General features: G+C 32.9%; 1 protein-coding gene across 3 annotated transcripts; it reads left to right on the top strand.

The window, feature by feature from the left end:
• The first annotated feature begins 5,944 nt into the window (after positions 1-5,944).
• On the top strand, positions 5,945-11,107 carry LOC127119778 (homeobox-leucine zipper protein ROC3). Of its 3 annotated transcripts, none has more exons than XM_051050095.1 (12): positions 5,945-6,119; positions 6,376-6,577; positions 6,685-6,866; positions 7,084-7,201; positions 7,729-7,920; positions 8,006-8,482; positions 8,573-8,674; positions 8,859-9,071; positions 9,161-9,329; positions 9,414-9,682; positions 9,779-9,874; positions 9,976-11,107. In XM_051050095.1, the coding sequence occupies exons 2-12, from the start codon at positions 6,434-6,436 to the stop codon at positions 10,456-10,458; spliced, it is 2,445 nt and encodes an 814-aa protein (XP_050906052.1). In that variant the 5' UTR covers positions 5,945-6,119; positions 6,376-6,433; the 3' UTR covers positions 10,459-11,107. The 3 variants fall into 3 exon arrangements, with proteins under 3 accessions (XP_050906052.1, XP_050906054.1, XP_050906053.1); XM_051050097.1 differs by having other exon boundaries at positions 6,106-6,134; XM_051050096.1 differs by lacking the exon at positions 5,945-6,119 and adding an exon at positions 6,124-6,255.
• Positions 11,108-15,412: the final 4,305 nt, after the last annotated feature.

Consider the following 15,412-nt stretch of genomic DNA (forward strand, 5'->3'; position numbering starts at 1 on the left):
ACTTGTAAATACAACTCACTTCAAGTTTTTTGTGGTTCCAATGGCCATCTTTGTTAGAATCTTTTCATAAACATTAGTCATAGGTTTGAGTTATCATAGTGGTTGATGTAAATCTCACCTCATCCTTAGTGATTGGATTATAAGTCTTCCATACTTATTATAGGGTTAACCCCTCACTATTATGTTGAAGCTCTCCTCACATGGTGGATTGTTGGTTTAGGTTGAGTTTTCTCCCTTTGATAACAAAAGACCTTAAGGCTTTTGGTCAAATCAATTCACCAATCTTTGAGATATTTACCCTGAACTAAGAGGTTTTGATCCTCCTTTGTGATGGTACGTAGGCAATGGGTTCATCCATTCAAACAACAAAATTTGTAAATATAATCTATTCTCTTCTCATTACTCCAATCTTTTGTATAAATCTTTTTACAAATACCAACCTACAACACATATTTTCCAAAAGGGGTCCCTTAGAGTACTAAGGATATTTTGGGTGCGTAAAACCTTCCCATTTCATAACCAACCCCCTTATCCAGATCTTTGACATTTTTATTAGTTTTTGATTTGATAAAACTTCTTACTTGGCTTTTGTTCTCTTTTTAGCCTTTCCTTTGGACAAATAAAAGTGCGGTGGCGACTCGAATTGTATGTTTATTTTTGGTTTAGTCAATAAACCTAAAGGTAACGAAAAACCCCGTTACACACTCATTATCGGTTGATGTTTTGTTGAGTATTCTTCTATTGATAACAAAAGATCTTTAAGCTTTTGTTAAAATCAATCCACCAATCTTTGAAATTTTTATCATGAACTACGAGGTTTTGATCCCTCAATTTTATGTTGGTACGTAGGCATAAGATCGAAGGTCTTGTCAAACACAAAAATATAATAAATGAATTCTTTTCTCATCCCCCATTCAATTTTTTTAGCAAACAACTTTTCAACTAAAACACTTACACACAAAAAGGGCTTCCTATGAGTACCTAGGACACTTTGGGTGTTAATACCTTTCCTCTGTGCAACCAACACCCTTACCTGTAATCTTTGACATTTTACTAGTTTTGATTTGAAAACTTCTTATCTTTGGGTTTGTTCGTACTTTTTCCCTTTTCCTTTGGAAACAATAAAAGCGTGGTGGCGACTCTGGTTTTATTGACGTTGAGTTAACCAATAGCTCAGTGGTCATGAATTTACCACTACAGTGGTTAATCCTTTTTTTTCTGTTTCCTTAGAAAGTTAGGGCATTCTGGTGTAATGTGTCAATAGCCTTCACATTCAAAATACTAATTAACCTTCCCATTATTGGGTTCTTCTTCATTCTTGTCTTTGTCCTGAGGAATGATGTTGGACCTCTTGTCTGGGACATTGGTCTTCCATTTCCTGTCCAAATAATTCAAGGTTTTGTTGAACTTTTTCCCAAGAAGAGCAATATCATCTGCCAAGCTATATTCTTTTACACCTTGACTTCCACCTTCCTTAGTGTTGGATACAAAGGTTATACATTTGTTCTTGTTTTCTGACCTCTCATTGATGAACATCTCAAAGGTTCTTAGGGAACTAATGAGTTCATCAATCTTTATACTACTTAGGTCCCGAGCTTCTTCAATAACAATCACTTTCATATCAAACCTCTCAGGTAGTGATCTGAGAATCTTTTTGGCAAGCTTTTGTGTAGAAATCTTTTCACCTAAGGCAAAGGATGTGTTGGAAATGTCACACAATCTGATGTGAAACTCACTCACGGTTTCATCTTCATTCATCCTCGCGTTCTCAAATTTTGTTGTTAAGAGCTACAACCTTGACATAAGAACCTTGGATGTGCCTTCATGTGTAGTTTTTAAGAATCTCTTATGCTTCTTTAGCTTCTGAACATGTGTCGATCGACACAAACATGTTCTTGTCCACACCATTGAAAATCATATTCAATTCCTTGGAGTTCCCAAGGGCTTCATCATCTTCAGCATCAGTTCAGTTAGCCTCATGTTTTAGGCTAGTTTTTCCATCTTCAAAGGTAATCATTGGATGTTTCCATCCCTTGATCACAACTTTCCATGCTTTGTATCTCGAGGATTTGAGAAAAGCCATCTTTATCACCTTTCAATAATCATAATTTATGCCATCCAAGACAGATGATTTGTTGAGTGATCCTCTATCTTTAATTGTCTCCTTTTGAGCATAATTTATCTTCCCTGGAGCTCAACCATCAGGCTAGGGTGTCTGCTCTGATGCCAATTGGAATTTTGTTCCTTAGGGGATAGATGTCGAACACGATGCTCCAACAACAGGTACGATAACATACACCATAACCAATACACTAACTAGTAATAGATGGTGGAGAAAAAAAGCAATAAAGGACACAATCAATTATTTACCCAATTCGGTGAAACTACACCTACATCTAGGGGGCCGAGTCCATAACCCAAGAAAGGAAATTCTTAGTAGTTTAGTACATTTAGACTTACAAGCAACAACAAACCTTATGTTATTTAATGCCTCTCACTAAGATTACCCAATAACTTTCTATTTAGAGTCTCCATGTAAATATGAGAACATACTCACTTTCTTCTCTTCTATAAAATCAGTGACAGGGGCAAACAACCACTAAACGCTAGTGATCAACTTTGATCTTCACAAGATGAAAGAATGTTGAATATTACAACTCAACTAGACAAATCTTTTATGCCAAGTTACTGAAATATATAGGCGTGCATTAACAATATTTATTATAACTCAACTAGACAAACCTTATATGTCAAGTTACTGAAACATAGATGTGTACATAAAGATTCTATATTAATCCTATTAGGGCATTAGCGTGAATGCACGACACAAAATCTAACACTCTAAGATCTTCAATGTGAATGCTTTCTTTCTAATGTAGGTTTGAGCTCCTTATATAGCAAAATTACTATGGGCTTTTCTCCTAGGATTATATCTTTGAATTCGTCCAGAATTAATGCAGAACCTGTTGCATATTTGATTTGCTCCGTGAATATCTCCAACAAGATATGATTTGTTTTAATTTAAATCCAAATTAAACTACATCCAACTGTCAAACAAATCAACTAATCATGTTGTTAAATCAATAGTAATAAAATATTTAACAAATCTTTTACAGAACATACTCCAAAACACAACATTTTGAGGTCTGTTACACAAGGCCCAAATGTCGTACCAACATGCTAAAACATCACGCCTAATATGTATCCTTTCTGCAGCTTCATACAACTTTAGCAAGATAGATCCATCTTGAATACTTGGACACTTCTTTAAATCATTGTGTTTGTTAAAATGTGGCCAAATCAAATGGTCAATCCAATAGGAACAACAAGCAACAAAACTATAACCATTAAGGTAGCAAAGACATGCAACTTCAGTTTGGTGAGAATCTAATATATATATATATATATATATATATATATATATATATATATATATATATATATATATATATATATATATATATATATATATATATATATATATATATATATATATATATATATATATATATATATATATATATATATATATATATATATATATATATATATATATATATATATATATATATATATATATAAACATGCAAACTATTAGGGCTATAATCTTGAGTGTGTTTTATTAAGCAACGTGATGAATTAGTCGATGTCTATGGTTAAGGAACCACATCTTTTTTCGAGGCTAACATCTCGATTATGACTTTTATTTCATTATTTGGCAACACAATTCGTCATTAATTATTGATTATGACTTTTATTACAGTACTCCATTTTGGCAACACAATTCGTGATTAATTATTGAAAATATATAAAGACACTATGAAATCACCTCTATGATTTAATATATGTTTGACTTTGTCAATCTCTATCTAATTTTTCTTATGCATTTCATGTGACGGGAGAAGAGTGGACCGATGTCTCTTAATATTATATGAACTTGGATCATAATGTTATATGAGGCCAATTTTATCAAAATTTATTATTATTTTGAGTTATAATTTTATATTCAAATGGCCCAAAAAGAACACAACCGACATAAAAAAGAAATTTCAACTGGTCTAGGGACTATAACCTCACTTGTATTACTCCATCCCTTCCTTTTTAAGTATTTTTTTTTTTGAAAAAGTTTTGTTCTTTATTAAGTGTCATTTACAAAATTTAATGTAGTATTAATTGTATTTTGTCAAAATTATTCTTAAATAATTATTCTTATTAAGAATATTATAGATAAAATGAGAATTGTTGTTAAAAAATTAAAAATAATAATTAACTTTCTTTATATACGTAAAAAAAAGATTAAAATAATAACATTTAAAAGGAAACGGAAGAAGTATCAATTATGAATCTTCTTGAGAGAATGGAAAAATGATGAATTCATTATTATTTAAATTAAATCTATAATTCACGGATCAATTTAGACGACCTTCAGGCCAAAAATAATTAATATAGCGTCAATCCTTTTTCCATTAGAATCATGGTAGTGATAACTACACTTGATACATTAATATAGAAAACATGCAGTGTTTTGGAACAAAGTGAGTAATACATTTCATTTAAGTTTTTAACTTTATTTTACTTTAAACTATATGCCCAATTATACCCTTAATGTTTCTTTACATATATATATCAACATACTCATTCCTACTATTATTGTACCATCACTTTCCCTTAGAGAATTATCCCCCAAACAGAAACATTACCCCCAACAAACAACTCTTAATTAATACCCCTAAACACTCGACAATTTCTACATAATCCACATCATACAACATGCCCATTTTTACTCCTAGTATCTACATATCTACTACTCCATCTTCATTATTTTAAGACGAACTAAGAAATCCTCTTGAAAGCAACACAACACACTTTTGACATAATTGGCTACATCCCTCATCCCTCATCAAGATCACGATATAGAATTGAGAATTTCATAATTAATTTTCGAAAGCAATAAATCCATATGTCTAGTATCTTTACCAAATTTAATTCCAAATTTTCAAACAGTATCACTTTTGTTTGATTTGTTTAATCCATAGTTGTGTGGTCCCCATATGAAATTGACACCCTTGGATTGGATCCACCGGTTTCAGTGTCGAAATAAATCAATAAATACAACTCACTCCATTCTCCATCTGGCCCCATCACTATTTACACCACCATGCAAATCTAAATCGTATGATTATTTATGGGTCCCATTATTTTTTTTCTTTCACTTCTAATATTCGATCTATTAAATCAATTCTAACATCAAATTATTTCAATCTCTTCGATTTCCTTTTTACTAAATTCAGTTAATATTATATTTATCAAATTCACTAATCTGATTTAGAGTCGGTTTTAATATCGAATGATTTTAGCGGTCCTTTTTACAAAATTCAGCGCCAAACCAATTAACTATATTGGTTATGGGTCCCACTAATTTTAAATCAACGGTTGCGATCCTTTTGACCCTACTTCTACTCATGACTTCTGATTCTTTTCCTTTAACGCTTCTACTACTAGTATTCTATTGCAAGTCAATATTAATTTCTCTCTCTGGAGCTTCCAAGGTGAAACTTTCCCTATAAGTAAACCACGCCCAACAAAGCGCGTGTTTTACACCCTAACTGAAAGAGCTTGCAAATCTTTTTCACTCGCTGGAGAGCGTGAGGTAGAGTAGTTGAGAGAATTAAAAAGGTTTGACTTATCGTAAAACAAAGGGGTGTGGAAAACGCAACGCATAGAAACACCAATTAAACATTGCCACGTGGAATGTAACAGCCGGTGTAGTTAGTTGTGCTGATCGGTTTTCTGTCTACCTACATTTACCACTCACAGTAAAATATTAAATTCACCTATTTATTACCTCAATATTTTAATTAATTAATAACATTGTTAAAACGTGATTTTTTTATACTTATAGAACAAATTTACGGTATAGAATTTATAATAAAACCATTTGATTATAGGAGAGAGTAACATAAATAAATTCTAGGATAAGGTAAAGAAACAAACGTAAGAAAAGGGACCATTTCCTCATATTGTGTCTCAGTGTGTGTGAACTGAAACAAGATCTTCAAAAAGCAATACTATCCTTTCATTTTCAAAACCACTTCAGAACCCTCTTCATGGTCCTGCTGGTATAGTAAACCCTCGTATACTACTCTCATACTCTCTTTTTTCTTCACTTTCGTTTTGTTTTTTTCTTACACGTTAAAAACCTAAGAAAGATTCTTCTATACACACTATGTTCCTTTGATACTATCTTAGATTTTGGTTGTTTTTCTGTCTCAGATACTTTGTTTTTTTTAACTATGATATAATAGAATGTTTTTATTGTTGTTGTTGTTTGGATTCTGATACAGGAAAGTTTTTATTTTTTGATGTTAACATCAGGTTTGGTTCAATTGAAGTAAAAAAAGAAAAAACAGTGTGTGCAGTTTAGTTAAGAAAAATGTTTGGTGATTGTCAAGTTATGTCAACAATGGGAGGAGGAAATGTAGTAACAAACTCAGAATCTCTCTTCTCTTCTCCGATCCACAACCCTAACTTCAACTTCATGCCAAACATGCCTTTTCAACCTTTTTCTTCCTCCATGGTAAACCTTATCACTTGTTTATTTTTTTTATTTTTTTTTGTGTGTGTGTGTGACAACATCATTGTTGGTTTTGTTTTGTCTTCATTTTTGTCGACATGTTTGAACAGAAAGAAGAAGATGGAATGTTGAGAGGGAAGGAAGAGATAATGGATCAAAGTGGTTCAGGTAGTGAACAAGTTGAAGACAAGTCAGGAAATGAACAAGAGATCAACAATGAAGAACAACAACAAGCTGCAAAGAAGAAACGTTATCATAGACACACTGTTCGTCAGATCCAAGAAATGGAAGCGTATAACAACCATCTCTCTATCTTTATATTTTTGTTAGATCTTTCATTCTCCATTATTTCAACTTTCTCACATACACACACAATATCATGGAAAAACCATGACCAAATATGGTTATTGCACATAATAATAACTATGATAATGTTTTAAAACCCTAGACAAGAGTTTAAGGTTGATTTTTTGCATGTAAAATATATATATATATATATATATATGCAGTTTGTTCAAGGAATGTCCACACCCAGATGATAAACAAAGAATGAAACTAAGCCATGATTTAGGACTGAAACCACGCCAGGTTAAATTCTGGTTTCAGAATCGTCGAACTCAGATGAAGGTACGCAATCAAGGGTTTAAACTTTAATCGTACTACAAACAAAGCTTTTAATTAAAACCTTTCCATTAACAACGTTTGTTCTTCTTTTCCTTCTTCTATCAAACCTTTGACGAAATGAATGAAACAAACTTAAATAAAAAACCCTAAACTAATAGTAGTACAAGTATTGAATTTAACGTATCACGTTTCCCAAAAAAAACGCGTTTTCTTTCAGTTTTTGCATTAAAGTTCTTGAGTCGTGAACAAGAAAAAAGAGTTTTGATAAATGGTGTTATTGGTGTTGTCCATTATTACAGTCTGTATTCCATTAAAGCAATGCATTAAACTTCACCTGTCACTTGTGGTCTCCAAAGACTAGTCATATTTATTGCTATATATCATCATTACTAGGGTTACATTACATAAGAGTTCTTCGTTTCTTCATTAATTTTTCCAAACAATTTATTTATTGTTATTCTTTGAATAGAAACGTATCATTATCATAATTACTATACCTGTAAACATACGGTTTGATTAATTAATTATAGGCACAACAAGATCGTTCAGATAATGTGATACTTAGAGCAGAAAATGAAGGTTTGAAGAATGAGAACTATAGGTTACAAGCTGCTTTACGTAATATTATCTGTCCTAACTGTGGTGGGCCATGTATAATGGGCCCTGATTTGGGCCTTGATGACCATCAACTTCGAATTGAAAATGCTCGTTTAAGAGAAGAGGTATATGCTTTTTCTTTTTGTTACAAAACTTTAAGGAAAGAAAAAAAATGTATTATTTGATTTTGAGTGTATGAATATTTTGCAGCTAGAACGTGTTTGTTGTATAACATCAAGATACACTGGTCGTTCACTCCAAACAATGGCACCACCTTCATCTCTTATGCAACCGTCACTAGATTTGGACATGAACATTTATCCAACAAGACACTTTGTTGATCAAATTTCACCATGCACAGAAATGATTCCTGTCCCTATGTTACAGTCTGAATCTTCACATTTTCAAGAGGGTGGTCTTTTATTAATGGAAGATGAGAAATCACTTGCTATGGAGCTTGCAGTTTCTTCTATGACTGAGCTTGTTAAGATGTGTCAAATGAATGAACCGCTTTGGATTCGGAACGGCGAGAATGAAAGGGAAGTGCTTAATTTTGATGAGCATGCTAGGATTTTTCAATGGCCTTTGAATCTTAAGCAGAGAAGTGAGTTGAGGACAGAAGCTACACGCGATAGTGCTGTTGTTATTATGAATAGTGTCACTCTTGTTGATGCTTTTCTTGATGCTGTAAGTTTTTATTTTGTTTAACTTCTGTATTCATAATCATTTCAATTTGTTTCTTATGAATTTTGTGTTGTTTTAATTTTTTAATTTTAGCAAAAATGGATGGAGTTGTTTCCAACAATAGTTGCTAGAGCAAGAACTGTCCAAATTATAGCTTCTGGTGCTTCTGGTCATGCAAATGGGACTCTTCAGCTGGTACGTGTCATAATGCATTTATATGTTTTCATAGGAATATTTAGTGTATGGAATTTTTCGTACTTGAATCCGTTCATGTCTGTATCATGCGTTGTGTCTGATGTTCGTGTTTGAGAAAGGTCTTAGAAAAAAGTACTATTTGAATAAATAATGAACACTAATATATGGCATATGTTTCTAACAGATGCATGCAGAATTTCAAGTTCTTTCTCCATTGGTGTCCACTAGAGAGACTCATTTTCTTCGATACTGTCAGCAAAATGCGGAGGAAGGAACCTGGGCCATTGTTGATTTTCCCGTTGACAGCTTTCAGCAAAACTTTCATCATTCATATCCCAAATACTGCAGAAGGTCTTCTGGCTGTGTGATTCAAGACATGCCAAATGGCTATTCAAGGGTAAGATGATTAGTCCTATTTTAAATATGTTATTGCCCATATAATTAATCATTTTTTCGGTCTTACGTTAATTTTAATCATGTATGCAGGTAACATGGGTTGAGCATGCAAAAGTTATAGAGAAACCTGTTCATCAAATATTCAGTAACTATGTGTATAGTGGAATGGCATTTGGTGCACAACGTTGGTTAGGAGTTTTGCAGAGACAATGTGAAAGGGTTGCGAGTCAAATGGCTAGAAACATATCTGATCTTGGAGGTTTTATTTAGAAAAAATTCTTTTAACCATAGTATCCGGCGACTAAACCGATTTTATATTTGACATTTTATTTTTGGACTGCAGTGATACCTTCTCCGGAGGCGCGCAAGAACTTGATGAAACTAGCTAACAGGATGATAAAAACTTTTAGTCTTAACATGACTACTTGTGGTGGTCAATCATGGACTGCTATATCAGATTCACCAGAAGACACTGTTAGAATCACAACTAGGAAAATCACTGAGCCTGGCCAACCTAATGGCGTGATTCTCGCCGCTGTTTCAACCACTTGGCTTCCTTATTCTCATACCAAGGTCTTTGATCTTCTCCGAGACGAACGCCACAGATCTCAGGTACCGCAAAATATTCATCACCACACCATCCTTAATATTGCAGAGAAATGCTCGAATAATTCAATTCAAACTCTTGATTATAATTTTTGTGTGCAGATGGATGCTCTTTCTAATGGGAACTCATTGAATGAAGTGGCCCATATTGCAAATGGGTCACATCCAGGAAACTGCATTTCGCTTCTTCGCATAAATGTGACATAACGTTTTCTAAATAAACTAGTTTCACTCTTATCGAATTGAGCGAGTTTTGATTTGAGGTAAAGAAATCATATATGATTTTGTTACACATGCAGGTAGCAAGTAACTCATCACAGAATGTAGAGCTAATGCTGCAAGAGAGTTGCACAGATCAATCAGGAAGCTTAGTAGTCTACACCACAATCGATGTCGATTCAATCCAGCTAGCCATGAGTGGTGAAGACCCTTCATGCATTGCACTTCTTCCACAAGGGTTCATGATAGTGCCAATGGTTTCATCAAATACTGACACATCAAGTCTTGGTGGAAACTCATCTGATCAAGGAACACCATCATCAACCACTACTACTAATGCTGCTGCTGCTGCTGCTAACTCAGGTTGTCTTCTTATCATGGGAATGCAAGTTCTAGCAAGCACAATTCCTTCTGCAAAGCTTAACCTTTCAAGTGTCACAGCAATCAATAACCACCTCTGCAACACCCTGCACCAAATTGAAAGTGCTCTTTGTAGCACCACTAACATCAATTGCTTTGTTGGGTCTTGCAATGAACCAACCACTAGTGCACCTCCCAAGTAGTGTGAACACCTACCTAGTCCAAGTCTTTTAAATTGTTCTTCCTTCCACCCTTTTGGATTATGGATTTGTAGTAATGGTTAAACAATATTGTACGAAAAAGTTGAATTAGCAACGGAAATTATTGACGAAAGAATATGAAATCCGTTTCTCTGTCACGTAGTCTAATGACAAGTGAATTAGAGATGGATTTTATTAGTTTTCGTCTCAAATTTCCATTGCTAATTTAATTTTTTTCTAACTATGAGAACATGAAATGTAGGAGTTTCACAAACATGGTTAGAGTAGTTAGTGAAGGAGGTAGGGTATGAGTGTTTTTAAATAAAGATGTTGAAGGTGTAGCAGAACTAATTTGTGTGTGTTTTGTAGGGGAGTGAGAGTGTGGTAATTAACATTGAGAAATGGTATTGATATGTTTGAGGAGGGTAGAGGGACTGAGGGAGTCAAGAGCGCACCAGATAATACCTTTTGTTTTCTAGTAAGACCATCTATCATCTTGATGGCGATGGTCTCACTAGTTAGTATAGGTGGTGTGGTTCGGGTATTGACTCCTGCTTCTATGTTAGCCTCTACTATTAATTTCAATGTTTATGATCTTGTAACTTAATTCAAACTTTCATGTGTTTTGTTTAGTTTTCCCCTTTATTCTCAATTACTATACTACTCTCCTTTTTGTTTAGATTGGATTTTTAATTTGATTTATAGCTCTTTTTTTTCCGATAATCATCTAAATAATCTTCATTTGCATCAGCACTGAATCAAACTAACAACTTGATAAACAATATATGATCCTGTTATATTGTCAATTTCACACAATAACAATGTAGTCACTAGTTGTTTCTTTGAGCACACTAAGATATTAGTGTAAATCTGAATAATTATCCATTAGTACTATTTCTTTGAATATTATCTCAAGACCAATCAGCATCAAAATGTTCTTTTTGTGCTTGTTTGAAATGATTTGATAGCCAGAAGGTGCGATCAATCTTTTCCTCTTCCAAATACATTTACCCATCTATTTTTTTGAAACAAAATGACTTATTAATAGATTTAAAATGTAGTTTGTTGTTTAAAACACATTTTTGCATTATGTAAAACCCAAACACATTACACAAAATATACATGTTCTATGGTAACTTTTGCAAAGCTTCCTCTCGTTAGAGAATATTATGGACTAGACAAGATCAAAACTAACAGATACTTTTATTCTTTGTGCTGAAATTTTGTTTATTACATTAAAAATATTAGAAGTTGTCCTAATTATATTTTGTAAAGTCTGTCGATTGATATCAAAGGAGTTCTAATCTAAGGTAAGAAATTCACAATAAGAAAAAATGGACATGTTACAGTTTGACGACAAAAGTGATACCTACTAGAAGTATTAATTTGTAATGAGAAACACTTTAATGTTGTGGGAACACCAGAGAGTGAGAAGTCGTAAGAAGCAGTAAAATAGGAAGTATTTGTGCTCTCATATGGTGGCAATTGTGGAGTCGACACCATCTATATATATGGACTTTATTTATTTGATCTTTTGTCCGATCCAGAACAATTTCTCTCAAGCTTACCGTGAGATGTCAAACGGGAAGTATTCCAGAACATGTGTCGGCCTTATAATGCCCACACTCGTATCACTTTGGTTGCCTCCTCGTCTACAAATTTAAATATTTCATGAATATATAACCACACATGCACGTGTAATAGTGTCACTACACAACCTTGAAAACGATTTAAACATATTACGCGTTAAACTAATTACAAAGTCAAAGACAATATTATTAAAAGTCTCATAAACATACACTTACATAAAAATAATAAATTTTCTATCTGATTCAAATCGGTAATGTAAGGAATACAGTGTGGTTACCATATTCGTCCTAAGAGATATGATGATCAATTCTCAATGACCACTGAATAAACACGAGTATACATAATTATTATTTGCTAAAACATAGAAACTAAGTATAATAGATAAACCGTAATTTTTAAATTACTCATGAATTGATAAATGGTGCTAAGTAACACTCCCCCCCCCCCCCCCCCTATTCGTGATGACATGTAATCTTCAATATTTTTTTTGGATTATTCTATGTCCATCGAGTTCTAAATGGATCCAAGATGATATAAATATTCGATTTATTTAATTATACAATAACACAGTAAAGGTTTTAGGTTAAACAAAATTCAAAAAATAAGTGAGGAAATATAAAAACTATAAATGTACCCTAATAGCATATTCAATATATTCTATACTTACTTGCACCAAACTTGTAATATACCTACGTCCAACCATTCATTTCCAAAGAGAAAATCCTTTATATCTTTATGATCATAATAGAAGAGATATGTTTGTGGACAATGTTCTAGCTGAATAGGAACTGTGTCTACAACATCCACAAGTTCTTCGGTCAAAATCCTGACTTCATTTGCAGAAGAAGCAAATATATCATTATGGATATTTGGAGGGGGGCGACCGAACAACTTTTTTTTGTACTAGAATCACGTACAACAATTCTTTCAGGAAATTGATCATCACCATCTTCATTTGTACATTGTTAGATGGTTCCACTGATTCTCTGAATCATAATAATAATAATAGGAACATAAAACAAAATCAATAAAATATATATCATACATTTCAAATAAAACACTATTCTCACATACCGCATACAACTCTTCTAACTTTTCCACGTCTTCCATGCTTTTTTTCTATTTCTCATCTAACTTCTCATCAAAAAATTTCCTTTATTCTTCTAACATCTTCTCAAAATGGTCAATCTTTTCTTTTTGCGTCTTTTCGGTGCTTTTTCTGGATGAACCATATAATAATCTCAGGTCGACACCTTCTCCAACATCACCAACATGCTCACCATGTTCATCTATTCTGATTACTTTTATCAATATATCATGTCGTGGTTATGGAACAAAGGAACCTTTATAGGCCGCCGCAACCAATAAATCTTACACAACATGAGGATATATATATTGTTACTAAAGCAATTTAAATAATACATAACATATATATACACAACAAATCCTACTTACAATTTTCTTAACAACTGCTCTTGAGGCATCTGAGGTGTACTCTCCATTTGGTCTTAGTTGAACCCTCTTCCACTTCTCATGTCGTGACAGTGGAGATGAGTTGCGACCATGACTAATGGAGTTCTCATCTCCCATTTGTTATTTTATTCCACTAATCATTGTTTTCTTAAGTTTCTTGTAACCCCCACGAGACAATCTATGAGGGTATATCTTTTTTTCTCCTTATTTTGTTTTTCTGTTTCACTTTTAGCATATTATAAACATAGTGAAAATATGATTAGTATATATAAATCATAGGCATAAAATTATCAGAAAAATAAGATTAGTACTAACCATGAATTTTTCTGAATGAAGAGACTTCACAAACCTTTTCCAAACCTTCTTCGAAATAAAACAATATCTCACCCATGGACGCACAAGACCAGGCTTAGCTTCGTAATTTAGTCACATGTGAGACGTGACTTAAAGCCCCTTCAACACGTACCATCATAATCGATCCACCTTTTTTTCAAGTTCGAATCATCGGTAAACTAAAAAGTCAACTACATTTACATCAATAAGTATGTATTAGAAATTATAGAAAGTGATACCAAATATATGAAAATTAAAATTAATACTATAACGTCTGTCCAAATGCTATCTTTGACATCCGTTGGTGTTTCTTTCGAATCATCTATCAATATATTGACTTTCCTACATCCAAGGAACGCAATATAACTCTTAAAACCGAAGAAAAATCACCATCATCTACTCTATAAAACACAACAAACACGATCGGAAATTTGCGATCAGAGTTGTGGACTTTTGTTAGTCGAGTCATCATTGTGGCACCTCTTTGTTTTCTTTTCTTTCCGTCTTGAGAATCATTTGTACGAGTTTCTTTTATATAAGTTTCGTCTCTACTAGATGAAAAAGAAGACATATATATGTTCAAAAACACAATAAAAGATTAAATTAATCTTAACCGGACAAATGTGATCGTACACATTCAACAACAACAACAAATACTACTACTACATCAAAATATTAAACAAATGTCTCTAATACACATTCAACAAATAACAACAATAATAAAAAATATTAATCAAATATGATCATACACATTCAACAACAATAACAACAACAAAAGATTAAGCAAATTCCTCTAATACACATTCACCAAATAACAACAACAACAATAACAAAATATTAATCGAATGTGATCATACACATTCAACAACAACAAAACAACACACAACAACAACAACAAAAGATTAAACAAATATCTCTAATACACATTCAACAAATAACAACAACAACAACAACAACAAAATATTAATCAAATGTGATCATACAATTTCAACAATGACAACAACAATAACAACCTTATGTTAGACTATGGCACGGATCTAGAAGGGGGGGTTGAATAGATCCCAATTAAAAACTTGAGTCGGCGCTACCAATTTAAAAGAAAAATTGGTTTTAAAAATTGTTTTAGGTGCGGAAGCGGCCGAGGAAAATTTAGTCTAAAACGAACCGTTATTGGAAAACCGGATATGCGTTAAGCTAATGGATAAGTGATAAATTGAGATACAAGTTACTACACTAATTGCACAATCAATGATATAATTCACTTACTAGCAAGCCTAGTTCCAATGAATCAAAACACCAAATTTAGACTGATGCAAACTTAAGACAATTTTGGCTTAAGCAAATTTACAAACACTTGGTGTGCATAAACACTCCAAGTAATATTTGAGTTGAGTAAGTGATTCAATTTATCCTAGTACAATATAATATTGTACTTAGTATTCAAACAGCAGTTTTAATCACTTACTCAACTTATATCAGCGTTTGGTAAAAATTGCTTAAACTAAAATCACTTAAATTTTAAGCTGAAAAACAGATTATGCAGAAAATTAAAGAAGACGCA

This window comes from Lathyrus oleraceus, chromosome 2 (assembly GCF_024323335.1).
Source record: "Lathyrus oleraceus cultivar Zhongwan6 chromosome 2, CAAS_Psat_ZW6_1.0, whole genome shotgun sequence".
In the NCBI taxonomy this organism is placed as follows: Eukaryota; Viridiplantae; Streptophyta; class Magnoliopsida; order Fabales; family Fabaceae; genus Lathyrus; species Lathyrus oleraceus.